Source organism: Anabrus simplex, chromosome 9, assembly GCF_040414725.1.
Source record: "Anabrus simplex isolate iqAnaSimp1 chromosome 9, ASM4041472v1, whole genome shotgun sequence".
Lineage (NCBI taxonomy): Eukaryota > Metazoa > Arthropoda > Insecta > Orthoptera > Tettigoniidae > Anabrus > Anabrus simplex.
In genome coordinates, this window is record NC_090273.1 from 20,657,398 (window position 1) to 20,679,304 (window position 21,907).

The 21,907-nt window shown below is 41.6% G+C and overlaps 1 protein-coding gene across 1 annotated transcript in view; it reads right to left on the reverse strand.

Moving 5' to 3' along the window:
* The window catches only part of LOC136880833 (DNA-binding protein D-ETS-6-like), a 105,290-nt gene that overhangs the window by 79,206 nt on the left and 4,177 nt on the right, over positions 1 to 21,907 (reverse strand). Inside the window, exon 2 of the mRNA XM_068229244.1 lies at positions 671 to 749. Coding sequence (XP_068085345.1) covers positions 671 to 749 — 79 coding nt within the window. The remainder of the gene's footprint in view (positions 1 to 670; positions 750 to 21,907) is intronic.

The following is a 21,907-nucleotide window of genomic DNA, read 5'->3' on the forward strand; positions in this document are numbered from 1 at the left end:
AACGGGGATGGTACTCACGCCTTATAGTGCTATGGGACCTCCAGCGATCAGCTGCTGCATCCTTCCAGCTGCCACTATGCGTTTGGGTTTAGAATCTCCTTCTAGAAATTTCGATGTCGTCCCTGATTACCCTATCCAGTCTTCATTTGAGAATACATCATTTTCCTAGGAAGCCATGTGGCAGACATGTGGATGACGTTTAAGTTGATGTGTGATAATCATTGCATTAATGTTCGTGGTATTGACCTCTCAGAAGTCACTGATGTTTATTTGACAGATCGGACATTTTCAATTGTTTATTTTCTCTTGTTTAGGGCCATTTGAGAAGACATCAAGTAACTATAAGGCATTTCGCAGCCCAAAGGCTTTGCAGTCTTTCTTTGGCCACTGTCCTGCTTTTGCTCATCATGGAAGCCCTTCAAGTAGTTGATCACTGATATGTACTTTGATCGGTTAGAGATGTCCTCCTGATTCAGTCCCATACTCTTGACGTCCTCCCATATTTCCCTGAACCACTTATCGGAGACGTTAGCTCTGTTGTGCAGTACATTAAATTTAGTTATTTATGTATTTTTCTATTTAGCTTATGGATTTTAGTACCGAGAGTGTCCGAGGACATGTTCGGCTCGCCTGGTGCAGGTCTTTCTATTGGCTCCCATGGGCGACTTACCCGTCTGCTTGGAGATCATATTGACAATGAGGCAGGGAGAGGACGAAGATGAAACCCGGTGTCGACACATAGCCTACTCCTGTCGAATAACTCCGAAGGGTCTGCTAAATGCTTTACGTCCCCATCCGAGGGACGATTCAGCATCAACAGAGTCAGATGCTCCGATTACATTTGAACACTGCGGAGAGGTATGGAATTAAACCCAGGCTTTTGGCACCACCACCTCTCCTAATCTGGCGGTCGACCTACTCATGATGATTTTTTTCCAACAACGAGACTCGAACCAGCTAACCAAGGCGTTAGACCACAGGGCCTGGACGCCTTAAAGCTCATGGTCACTAAACATTCTTTCACGACAACACTGGTGGTACTTTTTCAGACATTTTAAGTGAGGTTTTTTTTTTAAGTATTGCAAGTCACACATCCATTTTCATGTGTTGTATAATTTACACGTCGACTCATTGGCCTTCAGTTCAGAGTGTTCCAGGTTCGATTCCCGGCCGGGTCCGGGTGTTTGTGTTTGTCCCAACACTTGCCTCTTCATATTCATACAACACACCACATAATCACGCAATAGTGACTACATCCCTCTATATAGGGTTGACGTCAAGATGGGCATCCGGCCGTAAGCAGGGCCAAATCCACATGGGCGACACAGTTCGCACCCGCGACCCTACAGGTGTGGGAAAAGCGGTGGAAAGGGAAGTTTATTTTTGGACGTCGTAAACTCAAAAAACCGATTTTGAGGTTTTTATAATCGTATGTGACTTGTTTTGATCGTGTCTTCTTATGGGTACACTATCGTATGTGCGAGGAGAACAATGGCAAGTGGTCAGTATACATCGCATATGTATGCAAATGCATTTTTGTTTACCGATATTTAGACCTGGAACACTGGCAAGGAAGTGCGCTTGAAGGTGAAATTAGATGAAATATTAAGTATAATGGTGCACATATTTGCATACATTCCAAATTTCGGATTTATTGTGCATATTTTAACATGTTTTGCAAGCATTATTCAAGAAAATATCAACTTATTATTGCCATGAACTATTTCGGCAATGAAACGGTTCACTTATCAATACATGGTTCCAAATCATACCAAAATCAATGAAGAAGTTAGAAACTCGTGGGATGCATCTTGGTGATTCGCTGGACATTATGGTGAACGTGGAGCATGAACTGGAAGGTATCCCAGTAAACCTCGAACATGTCATTCAACGAAATTCGGGCTACGGCATCATGGTAGCTATACACAAATATTTGGCTGTTACTGGTAATGTGGATCTACCAGAATGTTTACCAGCTACACTCGCTGTCGAATTCAAGTAGGCCTACTATCCTTCACCTCCGTAGATGTAGGAACAGATCATTCTCCGCATTGGAGCTAATTTAAAAAAAACGCTACAGATTTATATCAGAAAACTTGGAGAAGACTGTTTAGTGTAGTGCAAAGCAAATTAAGGACGGGAAAAGAAGGGTGTGCAGTGTAAAATGAAGGAGGATTGAGTATTTAGGAGTGTTTCCTTATGTCTATGTTTTTTTCACGGTTTTCTTACAACCTTGTATATATGTTGGGTATTCATCCCGAAGGCTGGTTTGATCCTCTATAGCTATGCCAACAGCTGTCATAGACGGCCTAGGCATTACTGAAGAGGCGTACTAGGGAAATTAGGAGTGACGTAGTTTCCCGTTGCATTCCTCACCGAGCGAGAAGTTGCTCACATATCAATCTGCCAAGCCCACTGGAAGGCATGCACCAACCGACCCTATGAGCGATATTTTCATTCCTTCATAACAGGGACTGGCTGCATAAGGAACTGTATTACTAGCATCACTCATACCTCAGTCACTTTCATATTGTCAAAGCCAAGGATGAGACAGAGACAGATCTGTGAAAGTAACAAAGTGATTCTAGCCCATGCCAGAAGATATAGTGCACTGTAAATATTACATCCCGTCAGCAAAGGCATCTTAAAACTTTTCTAATTGATTTATCATGTGTATTAATTGACACATTGTGTCTTATCTAGGAGAAGTGTGCATATCTTTTTAACAGTGAACTCTAATACGTCTCACAAGCCACGCATCTGTCAGTAGTGTGGTTCTTCGTTTTTTCATTCGGTTGTTGAAATGAAATGGCGTATGTATTTTAGTGCCGGGATATCCCAGAACGGGCTCGGCTCGCCAGGTGCAGGTATTTTGATTTGACTCCCGTAGGTGACCTACACGTCATGATGAGGATGGAATGATGATGAAGACAACACATACATCTAGCCCCCGTGCCAGGGAAATTAACCAATGATGGTTAAAATTCCCAACCCTGCCGGGAATCGAACGCGGGACCCCTGTGACCAAAGGTCAGCACGCTAACCATTTAGCCATGGAGCCGGACATTCACTTGTTTATTCATGATAATGATTTTGTGTATTGGTGTACGTGAATCGCGTGAGTCTAGTAAAAGAAGGGTACGTTTTCATTTCATACAAGTGTTTAATAGCATGAAAATAAGTGCATACTTAAATGCATATTTCAACAATTTTTTAGCATAGTTACATGCGTATAGTGGTCACTTATATACCATATCTACGATGTCTAGTGATCGTACAACAGTTCAGCCTTATCGCACTGGCCCGTCATGTCTCAGCAGGTTAATACAGTACTTTACCTCTGACGTCCAGATTTATAAATCGAACCTAGTCTGCTTAACAAACACCACAGTGCTACATCCAAGCTACAGCCTTGGCTTACTAAGCGACCGCTGTTCATCCCGGGAGATTGAATACGCGACGAATCCTCTCTGTCGTTATTCCCGGTTTTCAAGACCGGCGCCACTATCTCACCATCAGATAGCTCCTTCAGCTCCTCAGATCAAGGAAAAAATCTCTGACCTGCTCGGAAATCAAACCCGGAGCCTCGCGGTAAGAGGCAGGCTCGTGTAGCGACGGTCGAAAGGGAAATCAAAGGGCCAGAAAGCATTATTTCCCATATAATTACTCCTGACGAATAATTGGAAATTTCTGTAAAATATAAATATTGTAGTATACTGCCCTTTCAGTAGCAGGTTGCAGGTGTCGGTGTCACACTGTGACTCATCTCCGCTCCCAGGTCAACGACCGCTTCTTACGTCACTTTCCTCGTTTACAATAACGACACCAAAACATATGAATCATCCTTGACGTAGAAAACTGTGTCTCTTGGAAAACTGATCTATATGTACAGTATACAAAAGTCAAATACCACTCACTGATCACAAATATCCACATCCAAAAGACTTAGAAAGCTGTTGTACTTCCTCTTAAAACAATAATCGCCACAAAAAAAAAACGCCAAGTAGTTGAATCAGAATGAAATAATAGAGAATCTTCGTCAGATGATCTGGTGCACGTTTTGGCACAACGCTTGTGGGTTTAGAGCAGTGTTTCATTTTAGCCACACTGGAGCTTGCATGCGTGATAAGGGCTATGCAAAGGTTAGTCCAACGTGAAGCGCTTCATTGTGGACGAAGTCAAGACTCGCCTAAATTTCTTGAAATATCTCTCTGAGTACAAAGTTTAACACATTAAAACAATCGAACAAGGAAGTACAATATTCATGCACTTGTGAAAGTAATGACCAATTTGGGGGTGACGTATTCCTATTATGTTGGAGATAGACGATAATAATAATAATAATAATAATAATAATAATAATAATAATAATAATAATAATAAATTGAAACATTACAAAACAGTTATCCTACCGAAAGTCCCATATCCATCACAAACTTTAGCAGGTCATTCTAAAATTGCAGATATTGAAAAACAAGAACGTATGATTCTTAGGAAAATTTTCGGCCCCATACAAGAAAATGGGATTTGCATCAAAAAGCAAACTGCAGACCTTTAAAGTTTAATCAATATTGTATAGAGGAGACGTTTGGAATTTTTGGACACATTTTTAGGATGGATAATAACAGACTCACAAGATTATTCAATGTCATGAATTAGCAAAACAGAATAAATTGGCAGGAAGAAACAAATGGCGTATGGCTTTTAGTGCCGGGAGTGTCCGAGGACAAGTTCGGCTCGCCAGGTGCAGGTCTTTTGATTTGACTCCCGTAGGCGACCTGCGCGTCGTGATGAGGATGAAATGATGATGAAGACTACACATACACCCAGCCCCAATGCCAGCGAAATTAATCAATTAAGGTTAAAATTCTCGACCCTGCCGGGAATCGAACCCGGGATCCCTGCGGCCAAAGGCCAGCACGCTAACCATTTAGCCATGGAGCCGGACAAAACAAGAGAGGACCTGAATGAACTGAACATCGCGGAAGACATCATGAAAAATCGCGAAGTCTTCAGACCTCAGTAAATGAACACGCATTTATGGTGAAAACTAGCAGCAGGACTGGTACAAAGTGGCCAGAAGGACACAGTGAGTTCATGAAGAGACTTTGGAAGAATAAGTCATCAAGCCAATAAGCAAGTTTCAACGCCCTGTGTGTCCAGATCCATGGCTAAATGGTTAACGTGCTGGCCTTTGGTCACAGGGGTCCCGGGTTCGATTCCCGTCAGGGTCGGGAATTTTAACCATCATTGGTTAATTTCTCTGGCACGGGGGCTGGGTGTATATGTCGTCTTCATCATCATTTCATCCTCATTACGACGCGCAGGTCGCCTAAGGGAATCACGTCGAAAGACCTGCACCTGGCGAGCCGAACATGTCCTCGGACACTCCCGGCACTAAAAGCCATACGCCATTTCATTTCAACGTCCTGTATGGATGCCCTTAACGAAATAATAATAATAATAGTAATAATAATAATGTTTGGCCTCTAGAGACGCATGCTAAAGGTCTTTGGACTTGACGCCCATGGAGGGGGCACTGCTTAGGATGAAATGTCATGTTGTAGACGGCACAAACACCCAGTCCCCCAGTCAAAGGAAATGATCACTAAAGGTTAAAATCCCCAATCATGCCCCGAATAGAACCCGGAACCTCTTAGAACAGAGGCCAGCATGCTAACTAGCTGACGATGGACACAAACAAACTCGTGTCCTCATACCGAAGTGGTACAGCTGTTTTCAGGTGAGCTGCATGTATCATTTTATCCACATACTATCCCTCCTGCCATTCTTATATTTCTGAAATAACTGGGAATTGAACTGGGGACTCCGAGAACCGCAGCTAATATGGACGTGGAACTGCTTGGTGAAGCGAGCCTCTCCAGTGTGCGCCTGGTGAAAGCTGGAACGCAACCTGGCGTACACACCTGAGCGTGGGTTGGGCCGATGAGTCAGCCGTGACGTATGCCCCGCGAGCCGCAAAGCGTTGAATCATAGTCGTGGTGATGGTTGTCTTTCGAAGTATCTGTGATCCTACTCAACAGTTCAACCGAGAAGCCGCCAATTCAGAAGAAGTGCCAGAAACTTCAGTCGTTGTGTGTCGTCCAGATGGCTGAAGTTTGTATTACGCTGTAAAATGGATACAATTGCACTTTCTAACGTGGATATGCCGGTAACCATGGCAACCACTGTACATTATCTATGTATACAGGCTTCTCAGTGTAGCGGTGGAACTTAGTGTATTTGATTTTATTAATTACTCTGTTGTGCACCTGTCAATGACAGATTAGTTTTAACATGGGCATGTGTATGGGTCTGCGGGGGGAGGGGGTCTAACTGGAATTATCGTCATCAACTTTCAGATACAGTGTAACCATGGCAACCGGTGTTCGTCTATGTACACTAGGACAGTGACGTCATCTTCTTACTGTGCGCTTTCTTGATGTAACTAAGAGCTTGACAAAATATCATATCAAGTCAACACTGTTCTACTTCTCAGTCCAGAATCAAAAATCGTTGAGCTGGCCGAAAAACGAACCCAGAACCTTAAAATATGAGACAGGCGCGCTACCTCTACATCACAGGGCTGGTAAATAATAATAATAATAATAATAATAATAATAATAATAATAATAATAATAATAATGTCGAGCTGAGTGGCTCAGACAGTTGAGGCGCTGGCCTTCTGACCCCAACTTGGCAGGTTCGATCCTGGCTCAGTCCGGTGGTATTTGAAGGTGCTCAAATACGTCAGTCACGTGTCGGTGGATTTACTGGCACGTAAAAGAACTCCCGCGGGACTACATTCCGGCACCTCGGCGTCTCCGAAAACATTCAGAAGTAGCTAGTGGGACGTAAAGCCAATAACATTTACGAGGTCTGAAGTGTCTTTCATTTTTGCACGATTCATGAGTATTACCATTCTTTTGTGCATCCATTCATTTTTGTATCGATTTATTTTCGGAACATTTTATCTCCCCTGTAGGTGGAGTGAAAATGATGCATGTCGTAAGAGACTACTAAAATAATGAAATAATCAGTACTAGCTCTCTCGACTTCTAAGCTCAAAAATATATCCATGATTTTGCGCTTTCCCGTGGAGCAGAGAAGTTTTGGTTAAAGCATCAGTACGTAATGTGATGAGTGTCAGGAGAAGAGAGACCGCAGTCAGCTCCCAGCAACAGTGACCAACTCGATGAAATGAAGGAATGAGTAGCCTATATTTTTAGTAACTCGTGTGAACATGACCAGATTTAATAGTGATTGTGGGGCTGCTGGCGGTAGTATAGTCCTCACCCTTACTACTTAATGATCAAGAATAGAGGAAAAAAGAAATCGTAGTTAAAATAGTTAAACCTGTCTTCATCATTTTTAACTACGTATAGTTTTGTTATGTTTCTTAACTTTAGTTGTATTTTGAAGAGCATATCTTAGTACTTCAAACGGTGTTCATAAAACTGTAAACAATTAAAGTCTTTCAAATTAAATATTTAACAATCACTTTTCCACTGATAGACTGTTTCTTTTATGGTAACCACCGTGCTTTTGTTTAAGTAAAAATCCTTTCCATATTGGTACAGGGAGCAGGTACAGCATAAAAAATAGTCACATACCGTATGCGACAAAGCAGACGACACTGAAATGTTATTGAACTGAGATGGTACACTGAGTATTCAAAGGTGCACCACAAATTGTTCATAACGTTTCTGGAGATTTACTAAACATTTTGATTAACAAAGGTTGCTTTTTATTCTTCTTCCGTCGGGGTGAATTAAGGTAAAGACCTATCATTTGCCTGGTGTGAAAATGGAAAACCATGGGAAAACATAAGTTGTGTATCTTAGAGTTTTCATGACCATGTGCTAGCAACCTACCTATGCACAGATTTGCATATATGTAATACATTCAAAACTCATCGTATTTTGACTTTGAGTTAATACATAATTTGTAAAGCATATTTCTGATGGTTATGCATTAATTTTGAAATGAATAAAAATATATTTTATAAACTACTCATTCCTTATTTTTGAGTTTTCCTCTCAGTACAGCAACTGCACGGTACTGTGTTGAAGGCTCCAGTTACACAAACCACAGCTGCTCTTCCAGGAAGGTACTGCAGTAATGAAGAGAGCTGTACGTTTTCCTGTCACAGATGCAGACAGCGCCTCCCGTGAAACATATGGGTTGTCTGTTTCTTGTTATTTCGAGCAAACAATAGATACATTACATACTCTAGAGAATGCCTGTCTATACGTTAACTCAGCAAGCTTTGGTTGCGTTATAAGGAAGATTGTTATGAGTTGTTGCGCATTAAAAGGACGAGTGCACGTCTTGAGGAAAATAAATTATTTAATTCGGGTGAACTAACAAAAACAACCTTAGGCAACAAATGTTATGTAATTTTGACGGAATTTATACGTATTGTTTTCTTCCACTCACTTGGTAGAAATCTGTTTGTCACAAAAAAAGTGTATAACAAACTTTCTTCACCAATTTCAAAACTAAGACAGTTAGCAAAAATAGAATAACTGACTTGAAAAGAGGAAGTTCCAAATACGTATTGCAAGATCTATCGAAAAATGTGACTAGGTGGGTGGAAAATTGTGTAATACTTGAGAATTTTAGGTAATTCTGAAATGTCTCAATATTTTGATTTAAAGAATGTCCAAGCCTACCACAAGTAGAAAGAACGAATTGAAGGAAAATGAACAAGTTCAAGATGAGCTTACATACAAGCTAAGAAAGTCGAGACGGCCGAGCGCCACGTCTAGCCTGTGGAGGTGGATGAGCCTTAAGACACTCGAGACTGAGTCGAGGAAAACTGGAAGTAGTGTGATTCACAAGAGGAGTGTCCAGCTAAACGTAAACTCATCATATTCAATCATTTGAAAACGTAGGCCTATAGTTGACTCTTTTCTGTTTACTCTATTCTAGACATTTTTAAAAATGTTTTCAAGGACTGTATACCTCTAGGAGGCTACAACCGAGTTTCTTCCAACCATATCTTCTGTTACAAGAAGAGTGAGTCATGTTACGAGTGGCTACGTGGTTTGGTTCACGTAGCGGTCGGCTCGAGCCCCACTGTCGGCAGCGCTCGAGACAGTTTCCCATTTTCACACCAGACTGTACCTTAATTAAGGCTAATGTCGCCTCCTTCCACTCCTAGCCCTTTCCTGTCCCATCATCGCCATAAGGCCAGTCTATGTCAGCACGACGCAGAACAAACAGCAAAAAGAAACCTTTTCTAAATTTTCTTCAGCGCGCCTTATAAAAAGAAAAGAGGTGTGAATGCAACGTAATTGATCTACATACTGCTATCCATACCTTATAGATAATATACCTTGTCTGTACCTTGCTGAGAAGTGCTGTATTCATGTGTCCACCGAGCCCAGAATAAGACGAAAATCTAATTTTTAAATGTCTGTCTGTCTCTCTGCGCATCACTAGAAAATTGATTAAACGAATTTTACTAAAATCGGCATTCAAGGTCACGGAGGAAGATAATACAATCTGGGCTAGAGGGGAAAGTCAAAAATTAATTTTCAAATTTCGTTTTAAACCATTCTAGAAAATGAAGTTTCCGACGTTTGCTCAGTACAAATTCATCCTATAACGAATGATAAGAAAGATATCCTCTGTGGTGTAGTGGTTAATGTGATTAGCTGCCACTCCCGCAGGCCCGGGTTCGATTCCCGGCACTGCCACAAAATTTGAAAAGTGGTACGTGGGCTGGAACGGGGTCCACTCAGCCTCGGGAGATCAACTGAGTAGAGGTGGTTTCGATTCCCATCTCAGCCATCCTGGAAGTAGTTTTCCGTGCTTTCCTACTTCTCCTCCAGGCAAATGCCGGGATGGTACCTAACTTAAGGCCACGGCCGCTTCCTTTCCTCTTCCTTGTCTATCCCTTCCAATCTTCCCATCCCCCACAAGGCTCCTGTTCATCATAGCAGGTGAGGCCGCCTGGGCGAGTTACTGGTCATCTTCCCAGTTGTATCCCCCGACCAAGAGTCTGAAGCTCCAGGACACTGCCCTTGAGGCGGTAGAGGTGGGATCCCTCGCTGTGTCCGAGGGAAAAACCAACCCTGGAGGGTAAACAGATTAAGAAAGAAAGGAGAAAGAGAAGTATGTAAAAATTGCATTTATTTCCTGTGTCCTACCGTTGCTAATTTTAATCTTACCGAGAAATCCTTTTTAATAAAAATAGAACGAATTGTATATTCTGATCTTCCGTGCTTCATACATTTTTATTTTACAAGTTAGTAAAAAAATTTCCGATCCTGATACTGCAATATACCGGGTGGTTCACCAGCCCCTTAGTTTTTCTGAGACAGGCAACCCAAATAACTTGAAATTTCTCGATAAGGCTCTCCCCTACCTGTGTGTCATGGCTGTAAATTGATCCATGGACCTACCAAAGGGAAAACTACTATGCACAATCCCGCGCCAAATACTAAGGACCATTATGAAAACATGTGATTTATTGCGCCTTGAAATTACACAGGTACCCGTAATACGATCGAATTAACAGGTTATGCCACGTGATCTGTAATGTGGAGAAGTTAAATGAATACTGTAAACCATCACTGAAGATTTTGACACGGATATTAACTTGCGAGGTAGAACGGTCATACTTAAGTACTAAACCTCTAGCAAGTATCATGTATGTTGACTTCGTGGCTGAATCGGTTAAGGGCTGGATGAGAACGCATGTAAGTATCGGCACCGTAGTGATTCGAATCCATCTTGACACATTATATTTTAAAAGACAGAGGTGCTCCATTTTAGCGGGAATACGATACTAATAAAAAAAATTAAAAATGCTATTGGTTTTAAAGAGTGCCCTCTGATTTGGCGTCTTTTCCCTAAGGATGGGTGGGGGAAGGTTTAGGAAGGAAATCGGCCTTGGTCTTTTATTAATGAACCGTCCCGGCCTTAGCCTCGTGGTGAAAATGGGAAAACGAGGAAAACCATTTTCAGGACGGCCAGCATGGGATTCGAATCCATAACCTGCAGAGTCCAATGCACACAAATAACATTCCACACCTAACAGGTCACATCAGAGCACTTACTCATTTCCTTACGATGTATTTCTAAGAGAAGTACGTTGACCATCATGTTGTAGTCCAACCTGGCCACGAAACATCGGATAAAAACGGTCTTCTTCAGGACTCAGGACCAAATAAAACTTCACTCTTTGGAACTCGATGATATGCGGCCATATTATAATCACTGCAAATAGCGTTAATCGAGAAAACTACTAGCCTGTGAATCGAACCTACTACCTGACAACTTGGCCGATGCAACAGCTGTAATGCGTGATTCAGCGACCTCAGCCACCGCGAGCCGTGGTCGATGGCTAGCACGTTGTAGTCCTTACAGACTCTTCCTATCCAAACGTAAGATGTGTTATTCGCAGCTATGATCATTTTACACATTCATTATAGTTTAAGTAATAGAAATAGCACTGCATCTAATGACTTCTATCATATTCACGAGCATTATATAAACGGCATAGTTTTTCTCAGGCCATAAAGAAGCAGGTACTAATGTTTTTCGGTGACTATGATATATGCGTTAGTTGAGTTACCTACCTCCAAAAAATAGGGGGTTGATAAACCACCCGGTATATACTGTGAACTAAACGCCCAATCTATGGGAGTTACCCTGCAGGTGGAAAAGCCTCTCACTGGCGGGGAAATACTTTCATTTATATCTTGTCGTCCCCGTGTGGGTGAAAGGAGTACAACACGCGCGCGGTATCCCCCAACTGTCGTGAGAGGCGTCTAAAAGGAGAACCAGGTCCTTTCAGCTTGGGAGCGTAGTTTGTCGACCACGGTTCATCTATCTGTTTCAGTTCCTTGTGACAGTCTCCTCACTTTGATCTTTCCTATTCGACCTCTCTTGGTCAACTCTTGTTCTTTTTCGAACCCCGGTTAGCGAGGCTTAAGGAGTCTTTCATTTTCACGCCCTTCATAGCCCTCTTTTCATTTTACCACTTACTGGTGTTAATGGAGGATGGTTGCCTAGTTTTACTACCTCTTAAAACAATAATCACCACCACCACAACCAGGACTACTTTATCTCGCCATTCCTCTGGATCGTTTATATTCTGATAAGTACTGTTACTTCGCACATTGGTCCATTTTAGCATTCCAGCTATTTGATCAGCACTGTGAAGGCGCTGTGAGGAGTTTACAGCCGCAAGCCAGGTTGCATTTCTTAATTTATCAGAACCACATAGGCTACATGGTGACCTGACAATAAGTACGATATTCGTATTTAAGAAATAATGAAATTGGAACATTTTTGTTCCATATTCAGCTCACGGTTTATCTTCGTATTACGTCTTATTAGGCAGTCAAGAACATTGACGTAAACTTCATTTCAACTGAGTGAGGTGTAATACGCCCGCTTCTGTGGCGTAGTGGTTAGTGTGATTATCTGCCACCCCCGGAGGCCCGGCTTCGATTACTGGCTCTGTCACGAAATTTGAAAAGTGGTACGAGGGCTGGAACGGGGTCCACTCAGCCTCGGGAGGTCAAATGTGTAGAGGTGTGTTCGATTCCCACTTCAGCCATCTTGGAAGTGGTTTTCCGTGGTTTCCCACTTCTCTTCCAAGCAAATGCCGGGATGGTACCTAACTTAAGGCCACGGGCGCTTCCTTCCCTCTTCCTTGTCTGTCCCTTCCAATCTTCACATCCCCCCACAAGGCCCCTGTTCAGGCCGCCTGGGCGAGTTACTGGCCATCCTTCCCAGTTGTATCCCCGACCCAGAGTCTGAAGCTCCAGGACACTGCTCTTGAGGTGGTAGAGGTGGGATCCCTCGCTGAGTCCGAGGGGAAAACCAACCCTGGAGGGTAAGCAGATTAAGAAGAAGAGGTGTAATACATCACCGTTACACTCCTTTGGTAGTTTAATCAGTCTGACCTGTGCTATTGTATAAAAGATCTGAACTTTGCACTGAGTCAGTGCAACATAATTTGACATCTGGAATTTACAACATTTCTCCCATTTATCGGCCAAATTTTTAAACTATGTTCTCCATGAAATTTGGATTCCAATATTATTATTATTTTTTATCTAAAGCAGTGTCTCCCCTGCGCAATGGATTAGAGCCTGAAGGTTGTTTACTCAACATCAGCTGATAACGAGAATTATGAGAACGGTTTGAACCACTTCTCTTTGACTTCACAGCTAGTTTCTTTCATTCTACGTACAGGTAGCAGGAGGTAGACTGCCTGGTGAGCCGGAGGTTAGAGTTGTCGTTAAAGACAAGACTTATTACCGGGCTCAGAGGCTCAGACGCTCGAGGCCTTGGCCTTCTGACTCCAACTTGGCAAGTTCGAACCTGACTCCGTCCGGTGATATTTGAAGGTGCTCAAATACGTCAGCCTCGTGTCGGTAGACTTATTGGCACGTAAAATACATCCTGCGGGACAAAATTCCGGCACCTTGGCGTCTCCGAAAACCATACGAAAGTAGTTACTGGGATGTAAAGCAAATAACTTTATTATTATTATTAGAGACTTATTGATTAGAGATGGTGAAAACGTTAGGAAAGTATATACACTCTTAAAAGGAAGGACTAGATAGCGGTGTGAAAATGAATAGTGTCTGTAAAGGTAATATATATATATATATATATATATATATATTGCTAGGGGCTTTACGTCGCACCGACACAGATAGGTCTTATGGCGACGATGGGATGGGAAAGGCCTAGGAGTTGGAAGGAAGCGACCGTGGCCTTAATTAAGGTACAGCCCCAGCATTTGCCTGGTGTGAAAATGGGAAACCACGCAAAACCATTTTCAGGGCTGCCGATAGTGGGATTCGAACCTACTATCTCCCGGATGCAAGCTCACAGCCGCGCGCCTCTACGCGCACGGCCAACTCGCCCGGTTAAAAAAGTAATATTAAACGCAAATAATGTGATACTAATAACAAAACACAAGAGTGACCATAATGGCGTGTGGGCTGCGAAGAGGCCTGTTGCAGGTCTTTCGAGTTGATGCCGATGAGAATAAGGCCCCAACTATGATGATTCTAATGATGAAAACGTTACACACATCCAGTCCCCGAGCCATCAGATTTAATTAATTAAGGTTAAAATCCCAGACCCCACCGGAAATCTAAGCCGGGACCCCTTGGGCAAAAGAACACTGTGCTGACCATGTAGCCATGGAAGCGGACAAGACGTTAGTGAAAATGATGTCATAAAACAAAATATTCGCTCCTCTTTTAAAAGAAAAGTGGTTGAAGTCGTTACAGATCGTTCAAGCAGATTAGATGCAAAATGTCTACAGAGGAAAGCACAGCTATCGACATCGCCCAAACACTTTGAGTCTGCAGACTGAAATTAATAGGTGAGACGAGAAGTTGCCGGCCCCGTGGTGTAGGGGTAGCATGCCTGCCTCTCACCCGGAGACCCCGGGTTCGATTCCCGGTCAGGTCAGGGCTTTTGAGGTCCACTCAGCCTACGTGATTACAAGTGAAGAGCTATCTGACGGAGAGATAGCGGCTTGTTCGCATAAGTACAACGTGGAGAGTTTCAGTGATGTTCTCTTCACAGATGTTGTTGACATCGAACTGCCTAGTGAAGGTAACTAATTACTTGTTTACTGTTCGTTTATATTCTTCTGGATGAGTGTTTATTTCAGTAGATTACTGTTCGAATGGCTCATTGTGTGGGTTACTGTAGTCACGTCCTACTCAGTGAACCATGGACAACGGCTGAGTGGCCTAGTAAGTCGTCCTGAGAGTCGGGATACCAATTGCTATGGAACGAGAGTGGGCATCTCGGACGTATTCTGAGTCATGGCTCTCCTTGAGCTCAGACGACTAGGTCTGTATAATTCAGCGGTGTTCCCTAACCCGTTAGAGAAGAGATCCTCACTTGGACTATGTGCAAGTAGAGTAGCATCTTGCTTCATATAATTCTCACCGAGCACGCTCAGAATTTTTTAAGCAAACCTACCTATAAAAGTAACGGAGTCCCACATCATTTGACAGGCGAGGGACTCCTTGGAAACAACTTGGTGATCGAAATGGAATTCGATGGGGCTTATGGAAGAAAGAAAGTGAGGGTAAAGGAGTAGAGGGAGACCAAGACGACGATGGTTACACTCAGTTTCTAACTATTTAAAAGATAACAGGTACAGAATTAAAAGAGGCCACAGAACTAGTTACAAATAAAGGATTGTGGTGATGTTTAGTAAACTCACAGAGGCTTTCAGACTGAACGCTGAAAGGCATAACAGTGTATAAGGAAGATGTATGTATGTATGTATGTATGTATAAAATGCTGGTTGGTCTATATACGTCTTTACGCAGTGATTTCTCCCACAACAGATAAAGAGAATAGATCACAAGACTGTTAAATGAACTTGACTTTCAATGTCCGATTTCATTTCAATATAGCCAATTGTTCTTCTTCCTGGAGGCTGAATAAATCACATCTGAACTACTTGGCTACGCAATGAAAGGCTTCCTGGTCCATTCGTACGTCTCAGATGATAAGGAAGAGAAGTACTTGTCAAGTTTTTCTGACAGGGCCATAAACAAGAGGCGTAAAAGCTTCATACTTGTTTATTTGAGTCTTGAACAGAGATAAACGGGAAACGATGTTTATATATCATTGCGGGATTTCAGGAAAATTCTTTTTTTTCACCGATGGCAGCAAGTCTGCATTTCGAGTAATCAGCATAGTTTATGTCCATTGTTCACTACAGAACGACAATGATCGATAGGTAGAAACTTGTTTAACTCCAGCTGTAGAGCGTCCTTGTTATTGTAGAATATTAAATACATGTTGATAATTTTGAGGGCAAGAACTTCCGCCACTGCCGATACCCAGTTGAGGTCGCCCGGACCCCTCAAGTACCCTCAGATATATCTCTCCCGCTACAATGATGGTCGCCGCAGATTAGAAGTATATGGGCAGTAATTTTGTGGTAGCCAGGTTGGGGTCACTTATGCCAAAATTCGCCGTCTGTATCCCGGAAAGTGAGATTGAGAAGACAGGTTGCTTTACGTCGCATCGACTCGAATAGGCCTTATGGTCCCAGCATTTGTCTGGTGTGAAAATAGGAAATTACGGAATATCATCTATGGGGATCGAACTTCGGGTTATTATTGGGGTGGGGGGCATGATTAACATGATCACGGGTCTGTGAAATGAGGAACAACGATTAATGCACATATTCCTATATAATAACAATATTCACAAACAGAAACATAATAATAATAATAGAGTTTGTTTCTCAAATGCATTCTTGAACGAGTCTTATTAAAACTTGATTCATAAATACAGTAAATATTTTGAAGGAACATTTATGTACGAAGCTATAAAAAAGAATCACAAGTAAAAAAATTAGAACTTGCTTCATAAATACATTTTCTTAATAAATGAAATGTGAAAAGCTCTATCACCAGTCCCCGCTTTCTAATCTCATTTCTTGATATAAAACCATCTACCACCTTCTCTAGATTCAACGCCTTAGCAGCCTCCGAAGACTACCACACTCCGCCTTTTAAGGGAACTTAACATCTAGGATGAGAATGTTTTGGTGGGTCAGAAAACGCTTGCCCCGCCGAAGTCGGCGCCACTGACCCACTATCTCCCGAATGCAAGCTCACAGAACCGCACGGCTAACTCGCGTTTGGTAAGTGAAATTGAGGAAGAGAGGGATGAAGTTTTCAGGTAAAGAAAGAGAAAGGACATGAAATTAAGAAGTCCTGTTTTTATGGAATAAGAACTGAGCAGACAGAGCGCCGGGCTGAGTGGTTCAGACGGCTCTCTGAGACCAAGTTGGCAGGTTCAATCCAGGCTACTTCTGGTGGTATTTGAATATGTCGCGGCAAGGCCAGTGTCCTGAGGCGTGAGAATTTGTGTCGGGGGATACAACTGGAAAGGAGGACCACTACCTCGCCAAGGAGGCCTCACCTGCTATGCCAAACAGGGACCTTGTGGGAGGATGGGTAGATCGGATGAGATAGACAAGGAAGAGGGAAACCACGGAAAACCATTTCGAGCTTTGCTGAGGTGGGAGTCGAACCCCCCTCTACTCAGCTGACCTCCCGAGTTTGAGTGGATCCCCATCCAGCCCTCGTACCACTTTTCCAGTCCGACTCGTTGGCTGAACGGTTAGCGTACTGGCCTTCGGTTCAGAGGGTCCCGGGTTCGATTCCCGGCCGGGTCGGGGATTTTAACCTTAATTGGTTAATTCCAAAGGCACGGGGGCTGGGTATATGTGTTGTCTTCATCATCATTTCATCCTCATCATGATGCGCAGGTCGCCTACGGGAGTCAAATAGAAAGACCTGCTCCTGGCGAGCCGAACCCGTTCTGGGATATCCCGGCACTAAAAGCCATACGACATTTCATTTCATTGACCACTTTTCAAATTTAGTGGCAAAGCCGAGAATCGAACCCGGGCTTGCGAGGGTGGCAACTAATCACACTCACCAGTACACCACAGAGGCGAACATGAGCGACATTTTCACACCATTCATAGCAGGGACTGGCTGCATAAGGAATGGCATTGCTAGCATCGCTCATACCTCAATCACTTTCATATTGTCAGAGCCAAGGATGAGACTGAGACAGGTCAATGAAAGTAACACAATTGCTCTAGCCTATACCAGAAGACATAGTGCACTGTAAACACTAGGTCCTGCCAGTAAAGGCATCATTTCATAATAATAATAACAATAATAATAATAATAATTATAATAATAATAATAATAATAATAATAATAATAATAATAATAATAATAATAATAATAATAATAATAATAATAATAATAATAATAATGCAGTTTTCGGAGACGCCGAGGCTCAGATTTTGCTCTGCAGGATTTATGTGCCAGTTAATCTACTGACTCGAGGCTATTATTATTATTATTATTATTATTATTATTATTATTACTAGTATTATTATCATTATATAATAGGTTTAATTCATTGTCTTTCCTTTAAATATACATCTTCACTGAAGCAGATAGCCTAAGATTATCGGCGTATGTTTACCGCACTCACTCAATGTCATTTCAAGTGACTAACACTGATAGACCTTGTAACTGCGCTGTCATCTACATTTCGGAGAAAAGTTAGTCAGTGACGTAAATAATTAGGTTATTGGCCCTGGCGATAAAACCGTTATAATAATATTCACATAGCATTGTGCGCTGTTTTCTTACATTCTACGAAAGTTGTTCAATTATAGAGCCGGGTAGGGGATTCTGTGAAGTACGATTCTGCGAAAATCGATCGCGGGTAAGTCCGATGTGAGTGTTGAAACACTGGTTCGTTTCACCAGTCTGCTATGTCGTGTTAAGAAGTGAAATTGTGGGTAAAGTCTTCAATGTCGGGAAATAATTTCCTACAATCTTCAGCACCAGCCGCGTAGCGAAGCTGGTGGCTATATCAAATCTCAGTGCTATAAGTGGCAGACCGTGCTTTGTGGACCGGGTCGTAGAAACGCTGGCCTTCGATACCACCTCAGCCCGGCGGTATTTGAAGGTGTTCAGTACAATATCCTCGTATCGGTAGATTTATCGGCATATAAAACAACTCTTGCGGGACAAAATTACGACACCTTCCGTCTCCAAAAGGCTTAAAACTACTTAGTTGGCCTTAAACCATTATTATTATTATTATTATTATTATTATTATTATTATTATTATTATTATTATTATTATGAAATGAGAGAGACTCAAGACAGTAGGTTTACTGGTATTAAAAAACATTTTCAGGGTAAACTCTCGACTCTCGAAAGTTTCTTAAAACGACATAAGATACTGGAGTTCTTCTTCTTCTTCTTCTTCTTCTTCTTCTTCTTCTTCTTCTTCTTCTTGGTATTATTGTACCGCCTTGCTGAATGTTTAGCGTCTTGGCTTTCGGCTCTCGGGAACTGAGTTCAATTCGCAGCCGGACCCAGGAATTTTATTTCAGACGGTTGATTCTTTTTGCTCGGAGACAGGGTGTTCCTGCAACTCATACACCACACACAGTACTATCCTCTACTACAGTGACAGCTGGGCTGAGTGGCTCAGACGGTAGAGCGCTGGCCTTCTGACCGCAACTTGGCAGGTTCGATCCTGACTCAGTCCGGTGGTATTTGAAGGTGCTCAAATACGTCAGCCTCGTATCGGTAGATTTACTGGCACGTAAAATAATTCCTGAGGGACAAAGTTCCGATACCTCGGCGTCTCCGAAAACCGTAAAATAGTAGTTAGTTGAACGTGAAAAAACAAGTAACATTATTATCACTACTGTAATACGCGGATGCCACCCACCCCGGTCGGAGTGTCTGCAATGCAAGGGCTGCATCAGGCTCACCAAATGTCCGGCTTCAAGGCTAAATGGTTAGCGTCCAGAGGGTCCCGGGTTCGATTCCCGGCCGGGTCGGGGATTTTAACCTTCATTGGTTAATTTCAATGGCTCGGGGGCTGGTTGTGTGTGCCGTCTTCAGTATTAGAATTCATCACAGGTAGGGCCCCATTATCATAGACGCGCAGGTCGCCTATACGGCGTCAAATCGAAAGACCTGCACTCGGCACGCTTTATTATATTATTATACCACAAATAATAATAATAATAATAATAATAATAATAATAATAATAATAATAATAATAATAATAATAATAATAATTGGAAGAAGAAGAAAGCAACAACTTTACCCAAGAGTAGATACGAGCCCCGTGGTCCTCAGTAGGCCTAAACGACAAAGAAGAAGAAAGAATAATAATAATAATAATAATAATAATAATAATAATAATAATAATAATAATAATAATAATAATAATGTATGTTGGGTATTCAGCCCGAAGGCTGGTTTGATCCTCTGCAGCTCCGCCAACAGCTGTCATAAATAGCCTAGGCGTCACTGAAGAGGCGCACTAGGGAAATGAGTATTGAGGTAGTTTCCCGTTGCTTTCCTCACCGAGCCAGCCGCTGCTATTACATATCAGCCTGCCAAGCCCCCTGAAATGCACGCACCAACCGACCCTATGAGCGATATTTTCACACCATTCATAAGAGGGACTGGCTGCATAAGCAATGGTATTACTAGCATTACTCATACCTCAGTCACTTTCATATTGTCAAAGCCAAGGATGAGACTGAGACAGGTCAATGGAAGTAACAAATTTGATATAGCCCATACCAGAAGACATAGTGCACTGTAAACACTACATCTCGCCAGCAAAGGCATAAAATAATAATAATAATAATAATAATAATAATAATAATAATAATAATAATAATAATAATAATAATAATAATAATAATAATAATAATAATAATAATAATAATACATATGTCTAATAACTGAGCTGGTTTTCGAGGCTTTTAGAGCAAGCTAATCCTAATCGGATGTCCGAACAGAAGTCAAAGAACGAGGGGAAGAGGAGATCTGGCATCTAGCACGCGTGAAGTTGAAATAACACGAACCCTATGAAAGCATGAGATGTACAGCAGTTAAGATTCTGAAATAAAACCCGTCCTGTAATAGAGCTTATTCGCAACGTAAGTTATTAAAAATAACATCAATATAAGAGTTTTATGAAATGACTTAGTGCATCTTTCACCAGACGCAATAGGCACGGTTTAACAAATTAGGTCCGGCTATTGATTTAAAGTTTTATACAGCAGCATACCTGTACAAATTATTAAATTAGTCCAAATCTAGAACTTTACTATTTTTAATTTAATCCTGACCTATTTAGCATGTTTTTCTTTATTGCTGTGATTTGATTTATTTAATAATAGGGCTATACATCAACTGTTAATTTAACTAAAAGTCTATATTTACAAATGTATCATTAATTTTAAATTGTACTATATTCTATGGTAACAAAATAAGCTCAGTTAATACTAATTACAGAATTATTTTTTTATCCGGTACTAGGAAGAATATTTAAATTTATTTAAATTTTTATTGTAGTATTTTGTTACACCTTGCTTTACGTCGCACCGACACAGATAGGTCTTGTGGCAACGATGGGAAAGGAAAGGGCTAGGAGTGGGAAGAAATAGGCCGTGGCCTTAATTAAGGTACAGCCCCAGAATTTGCCTGGTATGAAAATGGGAAACCTCGGAAAACCATCTTCAGGGCTGCCGACAGTGGGGCTCGAACCTAGTATTTTTGGTTTGTTTACATTTCTTCGAGCTATTTTAATACAGTTATTATTTTTAAATATGTAAAATTCAAGTAGTTCTTTTCCAGGCAATTTTTATTATTTTTATCTTAAACATTACTGTTATTTTGAATTTCTTAAAGTTTTAATCAGTTTTATAGTGATAGCATGTTAAGTGTGTGAGAGGGATAAAGCCCTAACTTCACCACAAACAATGAAGGCTTTATCTAATTTAATCTACAAATAGTCTGTGTTAAGCAAAATACTAAATCTATTCTAAAATTGTAACAAAGCACATAATTTTAAATTGAAGGCAAGAAGTTATTGGTGAAAACTGATCTTATCGAGAAGTCTTTCTCTTTGCTGTATGTATTACACGTTCTGATGAGCGGTGAATTGCTATGTTTTACTGTTTCTACATAGTTATTCCTGAAAGTTTGGTGTTAATACGTGGCACAACCTTGGACGGAGGCTTAGAATTGTACACTAAGTTATAATACCAGGAATTGTGTTTGCATACTGCATATGTTTGCTTCGTATTGTACTTAACTTTAATCTCCGATTAGTTATACGAAAGTCGGATGTAGGTTCACTTAAATTGTTTGTCTGTCCATTTGTTTACCTACGTGTTTGTTTGTGTGTGTGTGTGTTTGCGGCGATATTACGGGAAAACGAGTTTGTAGAACTTCTTGAGACTCTGCATTTAAGTTCAGGGCTTTTGGGGTTGTGCAATAGGCTGTATATTATTTAATTACGATGCAGTGA